We start from the raw sequence: 19,473 nt of genomic DNA, 5'->3' as shown, positions 1-19,473 counted from the left end.
AGACTTTCTCTTTTTCTGTCATCAGTTGTAACTTCAAATGCTCAAGTGATCCCGTTTTAGAAATATGTCCAAGTGGTAAAAGTTGTGGTAAGAGCTAAAGAGATAAACCAAAAATTTGGGGCAGTTATTTAGGTTTAACCCAAGTTAAGCAAGTTTGTAATTATTTTCACTCATGGTAATTGGTATAACACATAAAAATGAGTATGTCAGCTAGCCAACTATTCTTAAATGTACCATGTGTCAGCCAAATGAAAAAGTCAGCCCGTACAAGCTGAATGTCACGTGGAGAACTCAGAAGATTTTTTTTTTTTATATACTCACACACACAGAATTGCCAAAACACTTTGGATTGAAAAAACCTGGTGAAAGGTGAGAATCAACAACATAGATCATTGCTGTAATCTCTTCTTTTGAGAAAAGGGAGCTAGAGTTAAATTCCACTTATGAGCCCTCCCAAGTAAAATCACTCTTCAGTGAATATTTTATTCATGTCACCAAAGTGCTCTACACTGTGGCTTAATGGGTGGTCTTGGCTGGAACAGAGGCCAAGATTAGAAAAAAAAAGGAAACACACACACACACACACACACACACACACACACACACACATACACATGCACATTACAACCAGGCAGGCCTGCAGGAAGAACAAAAACTGAACAGAACCTGCACATAGCCTCATGGGTCCCAAGGAAAGGCAATTAAGAAATCAGCCATTCAGAGACCCTCTAATGTAATTCAAATGAAAATCTATTCCATTTGCCCACGGATATGTTTCAAGAATCTGAGTGCAGAAAAAGAAAGAAAATGATCTGCTTTGGGGGGAATCAGTTAAGGAAAAGTGCACATAGTCTTAAGTTTGATTCTCTGACAGCTGGGATATCCTGAAATGAAGTATATAGTGACTGAATAAGGCAAAACTTCACTGAATTAATAGCATCAGTATCATTACAGTTTTACTCATTATATAACATCCACCCCCACCAGCTGCAAAATTCAAGAAGCACATGCATACACACGCTTGCATTCTCTCTTTCTCTTTCTCCCTACAAACTTTTAAGAAATGACACTAGACACTTTCTACATGCAGCATATATATAGGCATTTTCTAATTAGAATTGGAAGAACTGTTTGAAGAACAATATTAGGTAGAGAGGAGATTAATGTCACATACATAATAACTCAGAGGAATAAAATAAGGAGGATTGTTTGAGGGAGAAGTGTGACTATTTTAATCCACCTATGTACTTGGAATTAACTGGCTATAATATCTAGTTGAGGACACACATTGAGTCTCAGACTTTCCAGCATTTCAACATGCGGAACCCCTGAGGTCTCTTTTGGTCTCTCTGGAACTGAGAACGAAATAAGAGCAGGGAATAGGAACAACTTTTTACCACTTTGATAATTTCTTCTGTTTCTTGGGAAGTATGATTTAACATCTATCTGTGTAGCTTTACCAGGACAACCATGACAAAATGAGATGACAGTGATAAAATATCCTGGAGTGAGTGAAGGAATTGCTAGAAATGTGCTTTTAGAAAAGACACAATAGGGAACATGAACAAACAAAATAACAGACAACAAACAAAATAATTTCCCAGTGGTGAGAGAGCTGTATTAAGGTTGGTTGGACAGTAGCATAATCATGAAAACTCAGAAGGAAGAATGAAAAGCATAGTGGATTTTATTATCCAGTGAATTGATGCAAACAGGCTCTTGAAAGTATAGGCTAACTCATAACTTGAGTATTATTACATTAAGATGTGATTAAAGTGTATGAGAATTTTTTTCTTTTCATTCTACTGTGTCCTTTTTGCCTCTAAATAGTGTATTACTGCAAGAAAGATATCTCCTAAGGTGCAGGTAAATCGGACATACCTGGTATGTGGAGACAGGGGAAGCAGCAATGAATGGCGTGATAGATGTCTGTGGAATCATGCGGTTGGTTGCAATACTGTACGGTGAAGAATAAAATCTGCAAACAGAAAACAAAAAGGAAGATTCACGAAGCTGCTACATGCCTGGCCTCTAATCAAATGCTATCAAGTACCTATGGGAAAGACATATTTCCACCCGCACGTTTTTCCACCAACCATTAACAAGAACGTCTAGGAGATTTACATTATTTGATTCCACTAAGAGACATAAGTAGCTCTGAATGAAATGACTTTGAGTCATCTGATAAAATTAGCTGCACAAAATCTTTCTTATGCCAGATAAGTTTAATACTGCCTCCCACTAGCAGGAGGAGAAAAGCCATGAGTGTTGTTTAAAAGGCTTTGAAAGAAAGACAAAATGAAAGCACCAAGCTTTACAAAAGTGACTGATGTTACAAATACAGGAACTGCATCTATGTCTTCTGTCAGGAAATAAAGACCAGTTCCTAGAAAGTTATGGATATTTTGTGTTAGGCATAGGTCCATGGCCTCATGCAGAAAATACTTTCTCCATGAAAAGAGAAGCAACAGGACAATTTGTATCGAGGTTGGAATAGGAATGTTTTCTGGATTAAGTCAAGGCACTGGCAGAGACACTGAACCTATGTGATAGGCTCCTATAGACTCTGTAAAAAGCACTGAATTTTCTAGTCCTCCAGAGCCCCTCGTTGAACAACTGTAGAATGCTACAAGATCAGGAATTCACAAATCAGAGGAGGGATGATTCTCCTGGAGATCTATTAAAGGGTAGCTTCTGGATGTGAAAATCAGTGAAATGTCCATTTCTGCTCAGACTATACTGTAGAGTCCATGAGTTACTGAATGCTCAAATCCTTCAGCAGAATTTAAATTGTGTTTCCCCTATGTCTTACTGGTAAGCGAAAGGTTAGAGTGGCCAGCCACAGAACAGACAAAACCAGGTTGCCTGAGATGGAGTATGTCAGCGATGTGAGGATAGGTTGGAAAAATGCATGTGAGAAATAATGGTATAATTCTTTTGCTTTATTGGACTTTTAGCAAAACTCAATTACTATGGTTTTTTTTAATAGTATGACTGAGCTTGGAATTTATGGGATAAAGACTTCATCCAACCTCAGGGGTCAGTGATATTTTAAATAGAGATTTTCATGAGTTGTCTTTCTAAGAAAGCATCCCATGAGACTCCCATTAAATATGGGAGGACTAGAATTCAAGGTTGTCAGGATTCAAGGAATAAATTCTTTAAGCTTATTTTCTGTAAAAGTCTTCAAGCAAAAATACAGTCTTAAATGTACTTAAATTATAGTCTTAAATGTACTTTAACTCTTAACAATGATTTGATAAGATCATACTCTTTTGGGTAAAAAAAAACAGCGTGGATGAAAAAATTATCCCATCATACATTACATTCTTACTATCCATACTCACCAGACCCTTAAATTTATAGTTGTGATGTTTAAAAGAAGCCACTGACTATACACCTGATATAATGACAAAAAGAGATAATACAAAGTTGTTTTTTTTTTTAAAGACAATACTAACAGCTGACAAGGATGCAGAGAAAGTGGAATTCTCATTCAATGTTAGTGGGAAAGCAAAACATTACACCCATTTTGGAAAACAGCTTTGCAGTTTCTTTTAAAGTTAAACATACACTTTCCCTACGGCCCAGCAATGCCACTTCTCCATACTAACCAAAATTAAATAAAAAACTTTTGTTTATGGAAAAACTTTAATCCAAATGTTTATACAGACTTTATTCATGCTTGCCCCAAACTGGAAACAACCCAAATGTCCTTCCTCTGAATTAATAAACTGTGGCACATCAATACAATGGAACACAACTTAGCAATAAAAAGAAAATAACTACTGAAAAATTCAACATGATGAATCTCAAGTAAATTTTGCTAAATGGAAAACGTCAGACTCAAAAGAGTATGTACTATATAATTTCATTTATATCACACTAGGGAAAAGGCAAAACTATAGAGGGGTGGAGGAAGGGGTTGATTCCAAATGAGCACGAGGGAATTTGAGGAGGGGAGATACCTGTTCTACATCTTGATTGTGGTGGTGGTTACATGATTGTATGTGTTTGTCAGAATCTTAGAACTGTACACTAAAGAGAGTGAATATACTGTATGTAAATTACATCTAATAAATCTGATTTTTTAATTTTTTTTAATTTTTTTTTATTATACTTTTAAGTTTTAGGGTACATGTGCACATTGTGCAGGTTAGTTACATATGTATACACGTGCCATACTGGTGCACTGCACCCACTAACTCGTCATCTAGCATTAGGTATATCTCCCAATGCTATCCCTCCCCCCTCCCCCCACCCCACAACAGTCCCCAGAGTGTGATATGACAAAGGGCTAATATCCAGAATCTACAATGAACTCAAACAAATTTACAAGAAAAAAACAAACAACCCCATCAACAAGTGGGCGAAGGATATGAACAGACACTTCTCAAAAGAAGACATTTATGCAGCCAAAAAACACATGAAAAAATGCTCATCATCACTGGCCATCAGAGAAATGCAAATCAAAACCACTATGAGATATCATCTCACACCAGTTAGAATGGCAATCATTAAAAAGTCAGGAAACAACAGGTGCTGGAGAGGATGTGGAGAAATAGGAACACTTTTACACTGTTGGTGGGACTGTAAACTAGTTCAACCATTGTGGAAGTCAGTGTGGCGATTCCTCAGGGATCTAGAACTAGAAATACCATTTGACCCAGCCATCCCATTACTGGGTATATACCCAAAGGACTATAAATCATGCTGCTATAAAGACACATGCACACGTATGTTTATTGCGGCATTATTCACAATAGCAAAGACTTGGAACCAACCCAAATATCCAACAATGATAGACTGGATTAAGAAAATGTGGCACATATACACCATGGAATACTATGCAGCCATAAAAAATGATGAGTTCATGTCCTTTGTAGGGACATGGATGAAATTGGAAACCATCATTCTCAGTAAACTATCTCAAGAACAAAAAACCAAACACCGCATATTCTCACTCATAGGTGGGAATTGAACAATGAGATCACATGGACACAGGAAGGGGAAAATCTGATTTTTTTAAAAAAGATAATTACTATGTAAGAAAACATTCATCTTTCCATTTTAAAAAAGTTATTGAACATTTACTGTGTCTAACAAAGACGAATAAGACTCTAAAATACCCCTATGAGTTTCTCTATTTAGTCACTTAAATTGTACTGTATTTGTGTATTAATCAGCCTAAAGCTCTCCATAGGCTTTCCTTTGCAATGTGAACAAATATTCACTCCTTGCACTGGCTAGCACTATCAGGCTATTGCCTACTTCTCTGATACTGTTTTCTTAACCCTTTCTCCATAGCTGACTAGGATTGAACCAAACTGACTTTCTTCTGTCCTGATCTCATCATTCTCACTCTCATTTCTACACTGAACTTGAAATTCTCTCTACCTAAAATGCTCACTTCTCCAAAGTTTTATAAGGCTGTCTCTTCTTCATTTCTGGTCTCACTCAACTATCCCTTTTTCAGAGAGGATTGTAGCTAAATTAGCAACTGCCATGTCTGTCCCAATTGTTTTCTATCCCTTTCTCTTGATTTATTTGTATAGTTCTCTTATCACTATCCGAAGTGGTAATTTAAAAAATTATTTTTATATGTTATGGACTGAATGTTTGTGACCCCCTAAATTTATGTGCTGAAGCTCTAACCCCTACTGTGGTTGTCTTTGGAGATGGGGTGTCTAAGGAAGTAATTGGGGTTAAATGAGGACATAAGGGTGGGGCCTTAATGAAATAGGATTAGTGTTCTTTTAAGAAGATACTTCGGACAGCTCACTCAGGCTCTCTCACATGCACACACTGAGGAAAGGCCATGTAAGGACATAACAAGATGGTAGCCCCAGGAGTTTGAGACCAGTCTGAACAACATGGTGAGACGCCATCTCTACAAAAATACAAAAATTAGCTGGGCATGGTGGTGCATGTCTGTATTCCCTTCTACTTGGGAGGTGAAGTGGGAAGATCATTTAAGTCCAGGGGATTGAGGCTACAGTGAGCCATGAATGTGCTACTGCACTCCAGCCTGGGCAAGAGTGAGACCTTTTCTCAAAAAACAAACAAACAAACAAACAAACAAATGAAAAAGATGGCAGCCATCTACAATCAGGGGAAGAGAGCCTTTACCAGAATCGGCTACACTGATCTTGAATTTCTACCATTCAGAACTGAGGAACGATAAATTTTTGTTGTTTAAGCCACCAAATCAATCAAGCCACTTTGTTATGGCAGCCTGAACTGACGAATACAATGTATTTATTGACATTTCTCATTCTAGAATGTCAGCTCCAAGGGGGTTGAGTGTATATCAGTATTGTTGCGTAGAACAGAGCCTGGGAGATAGTAGATACTTGATAACTCTATGTTGAATGAATGAATGAATAAATGCAGAGCAGCTTATGGAATTCAGTAGTGATTACCACACAGGAAGATCAATACCAGGGTGGCAGGACCATAGGAGAAGGGTCCCTGAAAGAGGTAGGAAGCTGAGGAATGAGATCCCAGAGAAGATGGTCCAATATCACATATTAAATGCTAAGTGGAAGCTTAAATAATATACCAAATTTCTAAGCATGCAGGGGCATTAGAAACTAGAAAAAAGACAGTCCTTTTATATGAAAATCAAGGTTTGCATTTGAAAATTCCTTCTAGGTCTTATCTTTGACAGATCTTATTTGTGAAGCAGTGAACAGTATTTGGGGCTCATAATGACACGTGAGGCACCCAAGGCCACTCAATAAACAGTCCTCCTCATACGCCGTGCAGTGGTTTAACTTCTGGTAGAAATCCAGGTTCAGCCTCTTATACAGACAAAGCAAACCACACATTACATTTTAGCGTGGCTGGTCAACTTTGTAAAATGCGCCAATTGGAGTATTAAAAATGAAAGCAATAAAGATTGGATTGACAGGCAAAGTTTACAGGAAATTCTATGGGGAAAACAGAGAACAGAAACATAAAGTAAGCAGCCAAGTAAACGGATACTAGCAAAAGGAACCCTTGGGGGGAAATTTAATGCATTTTTGTCCTATCTGCTCTAATCCTATCCATCAAACAAGAATTACATTTCATACTTCCCAGCAAATTCCAATACTGCCACTCAAGTCAGAGAGTCATTTAGAACTGAAAATGTTCTGGGAAGAACAGAATCGGCATACCGTCTTGATCTCCTAATTCTGGTATTCTGAAATAAGCTCTTCTCAAGTCCAAACATACACCAGGTGAATTTACAGGAAACCCCTGCTTAAACCATGACAGGAGAGGCTACTGTTGCATCTGAGGCTTAGAGGTACCTATCTAAAGAAAATACACAAGGCCAGACTCCAAGGAGGGAACTTCAGAATGTGTTTCCAAATCTCTTAGCTTTTTTTCAGTCCCTGCCATGGTCAGGGTTTGAAAACATTTTCACACAGACATCACATTAAAAATAAATACATACATACATACATACATACATACATACATACATACATACTTCAAGCAGAGATGTCATGCTACTGGGTAACTTTCTAGGCAGAATAACAAAATAAGGTAATTCTAAACATGTGAATTTATGTTTTTGTATTTGGTACTATATGCATTATGCATTATGCCTTGCAAATGTTGTTACAGAAAATGGGAATGAGTTGCTTAACAAGTTATTTTCCTGGTAAAAGTTTACTTCTTCACCAAGGTTCACAGCATTATGTATATACCAAGTGCCTCTTTTACACTGAACCCAGTGGTTCTAAGCCACAGGTGATTTTGCTCTCCAGCAGACATTTGGCAATGTCTGGAGACATTTTTTGTTATCACAACTGGAGGAGAGCGGGGAGCTACCGGCATCTAGTGGATAAAGGTCTGGGATGCTGCTAAACATGCTACAACGCATAGAACAGCTCCTATGACAAACATTATCGAGTCCTGAATGTTAGTAGCATGAAGATTGAGAAACCTTGCTTAAGCACATGAGCTAGTTACTTTTGGGGTTTCTTTCACATGAACAAAATATTAAATGCAAAGTGGATAAGAGACATTAACTAAGTATGATCCATGGAAGTCTAAGCTAGCCTTTGAAAAACTTAGTATTTTCAAGAAATGCAAAGAATCACTTGGTTCTTTGGCATTAAAGGCAACCGTCCTCCAGAAATCCAGAAAATGCAAATCTAGGTCACTAATAGGACATTATTTTGCCTGCAGAAAAGTCATCTTCAGGGGATTTGGCAGTCAGTAGTAATATGGTAAAATCTTATTTCACTGACAATAAAAATAACATTAATATATCAATAACCCCAGGGTATAATTTTTTTTACTGTACAAAAAACAAATCCTATTTACATATTGAAATAAACAGCACTGGCTTGTGTTTCATGTCCACAGGCAATATTGTTAGGGCTGGAACCATAAATACTATCCTCAGGGTAACACAATAGTACAAGATTAATAAGTTATTGGTCATTTTTATTGTAATACCAACGTATCCTTCACATTAGATTCCTTTCCTAGTGTAATAAGATATGGTTTCCATATTGCTTAATACCAAATGCCCACATAAAGCAGCCAGCAAACCAATGCTATAGAAAACATTCTTTTTCACATCTCCCCCAAGAATGTATTTTATTCAAATAAAAACAATCCAAGAGGCTTTTATACAGCAACTCCCAATGAAAAGGGCACAGGAAAGATGAGATTTTGAATATGGGAGGGAATATTTCCCACCTCCCCTGCTCATCTTTGAAAGGGATGGAATTTCATATTGGATTGCTAAAAGAGCAATAGGGCAATAGTAAAAACAAATTAGAGTTTTACCAGATAGCTCTAAGAGAATGGACATTTTTATTCTTGTAAGTTAGCCTACAGTAAAAAGTACTAAGATTTTTACTTTTCTGTTGTGACACAGATGCTTCTTCACTCTACCCTTCAGAGTCCTAGAGAAAAGTGATATTGATCTAATTTTTAAGTTATAACTTGGATAGATTCAGGCAGATGACAGAACTGACATTTTCTACTGCCTAAATGCAAACAGCACAGATTCACCATGGTGTAGTTATGAACTGTTTGTTCTTCCTTAGCTAACAATCAAGCTAACTTCGGGGGCCTTTATTTCAGTGTCATGTTTCTGTATTAACGTGAAGGTTATGGGATACAGACCATTTAACTCTTTACACAATTTAACCTACTAGCTACAACTCAGACACATACTTGCTTAAGATACTAAAAAAGCCCTATGGCTTAGTTTACTGTTACAGGATTCCATAGGATCACAAAATATGTCATTTAGCTAGGATGTGGCACCTCTCCAAGAGGAAACGCTCATGTCACTGCACTAGCAAGAAGACTTCCCAATTCCTCATCAGAACACAACTGCCTCTCCTCCACAGTCCTATGGAAATAATTTGCTTTATTTTTCTTTTTGAAAAAAAATAAATAAAAAGGTAAACGGTGAAAGATAAGTTTCCCTCTCACCCTATTTCCCACTACTGTGTTGGCCCTTCCCAGAGAATCACCATCATGCTTTCTTGTGTACTCCTTCAGAAACATTTTATACATATAAAAGTTAATATATACATATATCTTATAGTACTTTGTGGTTTAATCACAATAGTTTTGCATTCTATCTCCTATTAGAATTGTATATATGTCCATTGTTCCTAATATGACGTGAGCATTTTCTTTTTTCTAATATTAAACTGTACTATAGATAGAAAGTTGAAAAAAATTGTTAAGCTTATTGACCTCAAGTGAATCAGCGTTAAGCAACGTTGAACAATAATAACTGGATTGGAGTAAGTTGCAACTACATCTTTGGATACCCTGTGTTCTATGTAAAATGGGACCAGGCTCTTCTCTACAGTAATATTTATCTGTCTGTTAGGTTACTTATCTCTGAGTTATATTTGATGGCTAAATTGCATACAGCAATGCGAATGAGGAATAATATACTTTATTATGGACACTTATGTTAGGCTCCTTGGTATGTTGAGTAAGTTGTTTAAATCAGCTTCCACACCTCTAAAAGGCATGTCCCAATGCTAACTCAAGAAACAGTATATATTTGTGTGACATCTCACATGCATAGAAATGGTTGTTCTACTGGTGTCCTACTACTGGGAATGTTACCATATAAAGGTAATGAAACCAAAGATAAGCAAAACAGTTGAAAAATAATTTCTATAAAGAAGTATCAAATAAATAAGATCAATTAGCTGTAATCCTCCTATTTCTTTAATTTCTGAATGTAAAATTTCTATCTTCTTGTTGCCAACAACACAATGGATAGTCCAAGCCTTCCAAAATTCCATCTTTCACTCAGGACAGAGAAACTCATGGGTAGTTTGGCTGCTTTGGGTGAAACTAGAGGTAATATTTTAGGAGAATTAGGTTAAGATGTTACATGGGGACAGACTGACTTGATGGCTGGGGAGGAGGATGGTTTCCCTGATGTCAACTTGCTGGAGCCAAGCAGATGTCATCTGTCACATTTCCTAGTCCTGATTTAGCATTCACAATACTGGGTTAAACAGTCTATGAAAATGAATAAGATATGGTGCCTATCTTCACTGAGTTATATTCTAGCAGGGAACTATTATAGATACGGGTATCAAGAAGTACATAATAAAAAAGACTAATTGTCAAACTTATCATGGAAAGGCCAAATATAGGGCAACAATAATGTCAACATTTACACTGATGATTATCTTGTACCACACCAGGTTCCTTTAATCTTTACAAAGTCTTATGAAAGGTACTGATATTATTATCTTTATTTCACAGAGGAAGAAACTAAAGTATGGACAATGGGTCCATAATTGCACATCTGGTAAATGACAGAGTTTGGATGCATCCCTGGGCAGGATGATTCTGAAGTTTTCACTCTTAACCATTGCTTAAACTGTTTTTCTTATGACTAATAGCATAACTAGCTCTGCCTGGTATGATTTAATGATGTTCTTGACATGAAAACAATATTTTTAAAAAGTATATTATTACGTAGTTACTGATACCCATATCTATATGGTGTGTGTGCCTGTGTATGTGTGTGGTGGTGGGGTCATGGGGAGTGAGTTTTACCATATGGGAACTCAGGCAGACAGAATTCCACATTCAACAAGACACGAAGTACAAAGTAGCATGGGATGTTCCAAGAATCACAGACGGTCCAGTTCAGTTGCAGTAACCAAATTATGAAGTTCTGTTCGTACTATCTGGGGAAGTTTGAGTGTTTTTCTGTAGTTAGTAAAGGCCACGTAATACTTTAAACCAGGTAGGTAGGTGATTTCTGTAGTTACATTTGCTTAAAAATTATTCAAAAATTAATGTGAAAATTGTTTGTGGGGGGAAGTATATTAAAGGGAGTAAAAAGCTTAGTATAGGTAGGAAATGGTAATTGAATAAATTCAACCAGTGGCAAGGAGAAAGGGCTAGGTTGAAGATATACATCAGATATAGATTGCACATCTTAATGACTAGTTTTATTGTGAAGAATGTAGGATAAGAAAGAGTCCTGAGGAGTGGAGGTCATAACCTAAATGGATTTAGAGAATTTAAAACAGAGGAAAACAAAATTTGATATGTGCGTTTTGTTTGAATTTGTGTAGTTTGTATTACAAAATATTGATGAGGATAATGACCTAAGTTTGGGACAATGACATAGCAGCAGTACCTAGTAAGCTAGAACCACAGGTCATTGATCTCTGAAACTAGTTACACACTTGAAGTATAGACTTGGGAGTCTTACTTTCCAGAAAGCAAGAGAGGTAGACGAGAGCAACTAGAGAGAAGAAAGAAAGTGAGAAAAGACCAGAGTAAGATTAGTAAAAGTCGGTAGGATTATTTGGTGCACAGGAAGTATTGAAGAGAGGGACTGGTGCTACCATTAGCAGCAAGACAAGAAAATAAAGTGAGGAAAGATAATATGCCCAATTTCAATGGACTAAAATTATTTATTACATGATATTAGAGATATGAGATTAGATAATATGAGATAATATAATAGTATATAAAATCTCTTGATTTGGATATCTTTAGCATCTTAACTAAAATTTGTTTCTTGAGGAAAATATTCATTGTTGTAAATATCTAAGCGGGTAGTGGCAGAGGGTGAACCATTTTTGCAACTGTTCAAATAGTTTAAAGGATACAATGTTATATTGTTAATATAAGGTATAAATAAAGACATTTCATATTTCAGGTGATTTAAGGTTGACAGATGTACCTGCAGCAACTCCAATAGGGCCCAGGAGTTGTAACCTGAAATGTGAGGTGGAGATTTTGAGAAAAAAAGAGAAATGTTCACTGTGTTCTAGGCTGTCCTCACTGCCTTGAAAATTGCACTGCCCAAAGTTCACCTTTGATTTCTCAGGTTAGCAGGTGAAACCTCGATTTATTTTCTATGTCGATTTGTAACAATTAAGGGTGAGTATTTGGGAAATTATGTCTTTGTAGAATTTTAAATTGCGCATTAGAGAATGACTGATTAAAATCATGCCTAACAAGTTATCATTCCCTAACTTCAGTTCTACATTTACCACTGACTCTTGATCTTTTTTTGTCTTAATGAGTCTTAGTTTGTTTTAGTGAGACTTAGTGAGTCTTAGTGAGACATTAATCAGGCATGTTTGAAATTGAGCATATCATCTACATTAGTCTGTTTTCATACCACTATAAAGAACTGCCTGAAACTGGGTAATTTATAAAGGAATAGAGGTTTAATTGACTCACAGTTCAGCACGGCTGGGGAGGCCTCAGGAAATGTACAGTCATGGCAGAAGGTGAAGGGGAAGCAAGATACCTTCTCCACAAGGCAGCAGGAAGGAATCAGTGCCAAGCAAAGGGGGATGAGCCTCTTATAAAACCATCAGATCTTGTGAGAACTCACTATCATGAGAATAGCATGGGGGAAACCACCCTCATGATTCGATTACCTCCAGCTGGTTTGTCTCTTGACACATGGGGATTATGAGGATGACAATTAGAGATGAGATTTGGGTGGGGACACAAAGCCTAACCATATCATCATCTTTCTTCACTTTATTTCCTTGTCTTTCTGCTGATGGTACAGGGTCACTTTTGTTTCTCTCTTTTGCCATCAAATATAACATCCAGTTTCGGTTGGTCATTACATGTTGTCAGAGCTCAGCTCAAGGAATCGCTTGTTTAGAGAAGTTTTAACCACTCAAGCAAGACTAGACAATTCATAACACCCTGCAATTCACCAATGGGTGCTTATGGTATATAAGTAATAAAATACTTTTAATGTTGATTTCCTTTGCTACAATGTAGATGAGTAAAGACTGGGTGTGTCTTATTCACCAGTATGTCCCCAGCCCTTGATGGAGAACCCTGAATGTAGGATTGTTTGATGGCCACTTGCTTAATGCATGATTGAAAAGTTTCTTCAGGTTGTCTCTCCTTTTGGTTTCTTTCTTCCATTCATACATTGGCCACTCCAGAACAAACTCTTACACTTCTATAACTGTACTATTTTAATATCCTCTTAATGATGCTTCCTACTAAGAGGATTTTCCTGCTCCAATAAAGTCTTCATTATTTATATTACACCACTCTGTTGCTAAAAAAAAAAAAAAAAAATTACTCCCCAGGCTTATGAAGTAAAAACCAAATACTTGAACTTCCAAATGTGACAACAAAAAAACTTTTTAAACTTATAAAATTCCTTCACAAGAAACTTTCACCCCAGTAAAACTTGTTGGCTTGTTAATCTCTACAAATTCCCCTTCCATTCATACCGGTCCACTTTCTCCATAAGCATCTTTCCCTATGTCTATCCTTGATAAACTAAGTCATCCTGGATAATCTATGCCAAATCTCATTGCTTCCATATAGCCTTCCCTTTGTCCTAGCTGGACAAAGACAGCAGGCTCTATTTAGTGTTACAGACTGGCATTCGATTCCCAGCTCTACCTCGGACTACATGGCCTCATTTTCTTATCTGTAAATGGGATATTAACACTCACCCAAAAGAATATAATAAATAAATGAAATAATCCAATAAGATATTTTCATGTGACTTTTTGATTTTGCTTCAGAATCATCCAGCTGTAAAATACATTTTGGGGCAACTGAACAAAGTTGAAAAATAATCTGGATAGTAGATGATATTTTGAAATTACTACTGATTTTATTTTTTGTGATGACATTTTTATCATGTGACTAATGTCTTTATTTTTGAAGATGTAAGAAGTTAGAAATATTATGATGTTTAAATTTTACTTTGATATGGTCCAGCAAAAACTATCTTTTTAATTAAAAATGTTAAACACAATTTTAATAACTGACTACATAATTATATATAAAAGTTAATTGTTATTTTATTTCTATCCTTAACAATCTAAGTTTCATAAATGCAAAAACAAGTTATGTCTGGGTCACTGCTGCATCCCCAATCCTTGGCATAAAGCCTTGGGCAACAAGGTACTTTTCACAAGTAGATACATAGATAAATACTATAGACAGGTAGATATGTATATACATACATAATACATACTCTAGATAGGTAGATACATATGTATATATAACACACATGTGCATACATATGCATGCATGTAACATATTATAAAATATGAATATTTATTGAATCCAATTACTGGACATACAGGTATTTTTTGAACTATTGTTTCTATTTTCCTTTGTATAAATTTCCAATATAAATTTATAATTGTAATCACATGTATTCATTTGAAACCATGTGCCACTAAATTACAAAGTACTTTGCACAAAATATGTGTTCAATAAATGTCATTCCTTTCCATTATAACATCTATTTTCGGTCACTATCACTTAATATATAATGCCTTATTTTTTCCTTTTTGAGTTAATTATTTATCTCCAACTACATAATATAATTCTAGAGGACTTTCTTCTCCATATCTTTACTTCTTTCTACACACCAAGTTTATAGAATTTTGGTGGAAATAAGTAAATGCCTATTGGATATATGAAAAGATATCCTTAATTTTCACTTCTAGAGGGAAATTTTAATCAACCCAAGGACAAAGGACTATACTCCTACCCTAGTCTACCATTAATGTTTACTTTTTCATGGACGAGTAGATTGTGAGCCTCTTGAAGGAAAGGGTCTCATATCATACATTGTTTTTTTTTTAAATCTATAGAACATAGCATTGTGCCTGGGATACTTACTGGATGTTTGTTGAATGACTGACTATATGACTGCCTGAATGAATAATATAAGAATAAGAGGTAATTATTTAAATACTTTCAATATCCCACAGATTTTCTTTAGAGGCAACTGACAAAATAGAAAATGAAGTTTAATTCATTCTACCCTCTATGCTGATCTTCAATGAGGCCTTTATAATGAGACTGAAAGACAGACAACTGAAAGCCATAGAGAATTCCAAAATAAAAGACAGTGAAAAGAAATAAGCAACCAACCAAAGAATAATTATCGTCAATTACAAGACAGCCTAAGCAAAGACATTAGGAAGTAAGAAGAAAGTTTCAATGAAAGATATCTAGAAGTCACAGAATTTTAGAGTTGCCACATTGTGTAGTTTCACACTTGTTTTTCAGAGGAGGAAGTTTAAGCTATATGACTTGTTCTAAGTAGGTGGATACAAATTTCCAGATGCTTATGAAAATGAAGATGCAATCACCTGAGTTACCAACTTGACTTTCCTCCATTACCATTCCCCTGATCACCAGAAAGAAAGAATAAATTGACTTGGGCACACACCAAAAAGTGTTTGAAAGCTAACTCTAGAGTTATTATTCTCTCAGCCTAGCTTTACCTGTTCTCCAAAGACAGAGAAAGAGGTGGGGGGGGGGGGGAGAGAGAGAGAGAACAGGGTTTAATGTGGGCAAAGGCATTGTGAGAATGGGAGGTCAGAATAACTTATAGGATGAAAAAATTATAATGACGAAAAATGCTTGGTTTAAACTTTGTGTTTAAGGATGTAAAACAAAAGCAAAACAAATTTTAACATTTTTCTTTGGTGTTGATTCAGAGCTCAAAGATCTATTCACAATTAAAATAGAGAAAATGGGATCTACTTACCCATTCTGTATGGCAGCTGTGGGGTCATAAGTCAAAGCCATGCCAGCCTGTATATAGGATGAAGAGGGAAGAAAACAAATCTTAACGTTTTTATTTGGTGCCCAAAACATTTAGTACACAAAGACTCTTATCATTACTTTCCATGATTTAAGTTTATTTTCTCCTATGTATATCTCTACCCTTACTGCCAAGACTAGCATTTTTACTATCCACAAACCAGAACATACCTGTGAGTTGGGAGTTTATATTATATATTCAGACATACCAAGAAACAATGCAGCTTGGATGATTTCCATTCTTACTTCTTAAAACATCCACTATCTAACCTCACATTCTTATAATTTCACACTATTGTCAAGAACACCTATTGTACATCTCATGGCATGATAAAAAAGTAAGAACGAATCCTGCAGTTAGGATAAAAATAAAAGCTATTTAAAATGCATTCAATCTTAAAGAAGAAAATGTTTAAAAAGTATTTATTTAAAAATAGACAATACGCCTAAGGGGTGTGTAGGTAATGAGTCCAGAGTGCTTGTTTGATATATTGCTATTTCTTATCTTAACAAGAGTGATAGAAAGGGGAGGTCATTTACATATGAAGAAAATTCTAGAACACATGGCTAATAAGGAGGTAGTTATGTTTTGTTTTTAGGAATAAGACCACCTCTGAAAAAGTACACTTCTCTATAACTGGATATAGTTTCTGAAAAGAATATAAACTTCATGAGTGCTGATTCACAGTCTACCTTGTTCCTTCATGTACATCATCACATTTGATCCTCACAACAATCCTATGAAGTAGGCAGGAGGAGTATTTTCTCCATTTTATAGATGAAGACACTGAAGCTTGGAAAGGTCAAGTGACTTGCTCAAGGTCACACATTTGGAGGCAGAACCAGATTTCAACCCAAGTCTTCTGATATGGGCTCCTTTCCATTCCTCAGCTATGACATTGGCCCAAGAATTAAATTAGACCTGAGTATCAATATCCAACAATATGGGGAAAGTTTCTCTGTGGCCATATGGGCATACCATCCTTTGTTTACCAGGACTGTCAGCATGGGTAATACTTACAATGCTTACAATGTTGAATGGAATTTAAAACTGTCCAAGTAAGTTATCTTTAGGGTGGATTTTTTTTTCTTTTTTCGAATTTAAAACTGAATTAGATCAACATCAATGTCCTGGCTTTGATAGTGTACTATAGTTACTTAAAATATAACAATTGGGAGAAACTTAGTAAAAGGTAAACAGGACATCACTGTACATTTATTTTGTAACTTCCTGTGAGTCTATAAATTCTTCAAAATAAAAAGTTTGAAAGAAAGTGGATGAGCTATGAAGAGTTTTGTAAAGGATAAGAAACCATAGACATTTTAAAGAAAACAAAATACCTTGCCTGTTTGAGTTTTTTTATTTTTCCGTTGTGGTTGAGGATGGTTTTCTTGTTGGGCTCATTGAATTCCTCAAATTTAGCTTATAATTGACATAAAAATTCTCAATCTTCTAACAGAGGGCCTGATGTACAGTATAGCCTGCTGCTTTCAAGCTTAGATTGCATGCAGTATTTCCATAAATAATAAATTTTAAATTATTATGAAGATTGGTATGAGGAACAAAAGTGTAGAGTCACATGTGAATGCAATTGGTATAAAGGGAGCATACATAAATTGAAACGGAGTTTGCAAACAGAATTGAAATGACTGTCAGAAGTTAACAGAGGTGCACTGAGAACACATGTTTAATGATAACCGCATGACCTCTTTAAATTTATGAATCTCATTCATGTTAAAGAAATATGCAACTGATAATATGACAAGCTGGGGGACTGAGAAATGAGAATAGAATACGACAGCAGAAAAGAAAAAAGGTTCTTGTTTTTTTTGCCATGGGAGAGGCAAGAAGATAGTGGTGTCAAGATGAACAAAGATTCTAAGTTTAAATTCTTCCCAGGATGAAGGCTCTGCCACATGACTGGCTGGAGGTTGGCCTTAGGCTGAACACCGAATGGAGCTGTCTAGGACTTAGCTGAAACTCTCTGGTCTCAGGCACCGGAAAGGGCAGTCGTAAAAGCTGTCCATTTGGAATTAGATTTCCCTCTTAGGAACACTAAGCTTCTCTCCCCTAATTTATCCAAGATGCGGCACTGCAGGCAGAATAAAACAGGTGGGCTTTACATTCAATCGAGATATTATTAGTGCATGAGAGATTTAGGATGATAGTCATATCTTCAGTCTACTAATTATCTCACATTGTTTAAGTCCTGGGGACTTATAGGAAGCCTTCCCTAGTCAACTGCACATTTATTTCTTTTTCCTTGTACTTATTTTCCTACGGTGCTCAAAGAGACCAATGCTATCTAGCCCCTCCTGAATTACAAACTGTCTTGAACATTCTTTTTATGCCATGCTTGTTTGTTCCGGCCACTTAAGATAAGAATTTTTTCTTGCATTTTACTTGAATTCCTCATAGATTCTAGCTAACCAATCAATTCTAGCTAGGAATACAGTAATTATCAATAAACTCTCTTTCTTCAACACACATTTGTTAAGGAAAAAATCTATGTTGACCTCCTTCTTCATCTCAAACCCCCATCCTATCTTTCAGAAGATGGAAAGGAATTGACGTCAGTAGGGTACAGTGGAAATCATGTTTTGAAATAAGACAGACCTGAGTTCAAGTTCTAGCTCTGTTACTTTGTAGCAGTGTGACTTTGGGCAAATTACTTAACCTATTTGAGCCTCAGTTTCCTCAATTTTTAAATGGTTTAATAATACCTACCTCATCAGATTGTTGTGAAATTTAAAAGAGATTACATTTGTAAAGCGCCCAGCACAGTGCCTGGAGACAAGACACATACATAAATATTATAATACAAAACAATATGTGTTAAGCGCCATATGAGTGGTATGGATGGGGTGCAGATGAGAGAGGCTGGGGGTGATCAGATAAGGCATGTAGGGAAGTACAGATGAGCAGAGCCCTGAAAGATGAGGAGAATTTCCACAGATGGAGATGAGAGGTCAAGGCCAGCTCAGGCAAAAAGGAGTACTATGGAAAAAGGTGTGTAACTAAAAATGGAAAGGTGAGTGAGCTATTTTCAGTAGAACATGTAGAGGGTAGAGTGGGAAATAAGACTCAAAAGGTAAAGATGGAGGATCTTGATTGCCCAGCTCCTCTTGGGGAGCTACTGAGTATTTCAGAGCGGGGACATTATATACTCAAAGAGTGATTGGGGAACAGGAGTTAGCATGAGCTCCCTGGAAAACAGAGGGTAAATCCAGAGGAATGAGTAACTAGAGTAGGTACCTTGGGAGAGGGAGGTGGAGAGAATCTAAGGTGAGATTTTCATTGCAAAAGGGTCGGGAATGAATGCAAGATTCACCTACTTCACGATTTTGCCTAGGGACAGTCCTGCCTCTGAGTACCTTTGGCAAGAGGAGACAACA

General features: G+C 36.3%; 1 protein-coding gene across 8 annotated transcripts in view; it reads right to left on the bottom strand.

The window, feature by feature from the left end:
- Positions 1-19,473, bottom strand: part of RBMS3 (RNA binding motif single stranded interacting protein 3) — a 754,317-nt gene that overhangs the window by 122,497 nt on the left and 612,347 nt on the right. For all 8 annotated transcript variants that reach the window (XM_004033784.5, XM_031009629.3, XM_055383255.2 and 5 more), the window contains exons 8-9: positions 16,022-16,068; positions 1,882-1,978 (exon numbers count right to left, since the gene is read on the bottom strand). In XM_004033784.5, the coding sequence (XP_004033832.1) occupies positions 1,882-1,978; positions 16,022-16,068 (144 nt within the window). The remainder of the gene's footprint in view (positions 1-1,881; positions 1,979-16,021; positions 16,069-19,473) is intronic.

Source organism: Gorilla gorilla, chromosome 2 (assembly GCF_029281585.2).
Source record: "Gorilla gorilla gorilla isolate KB3781 chromosome 2, NHGRI_mGorGor1-v2.1_pri, whole genome shotgun sequence".
Classification (NCBI taxonomy): Eukaryota; Metazoa; Chordata; class Mammalia; order Primates; family Hominidae; genus Gorilla; species Gorilla gorilla.
This window is presented reverse-complemented; position numbering and strand designations above follow the sequence as displayed.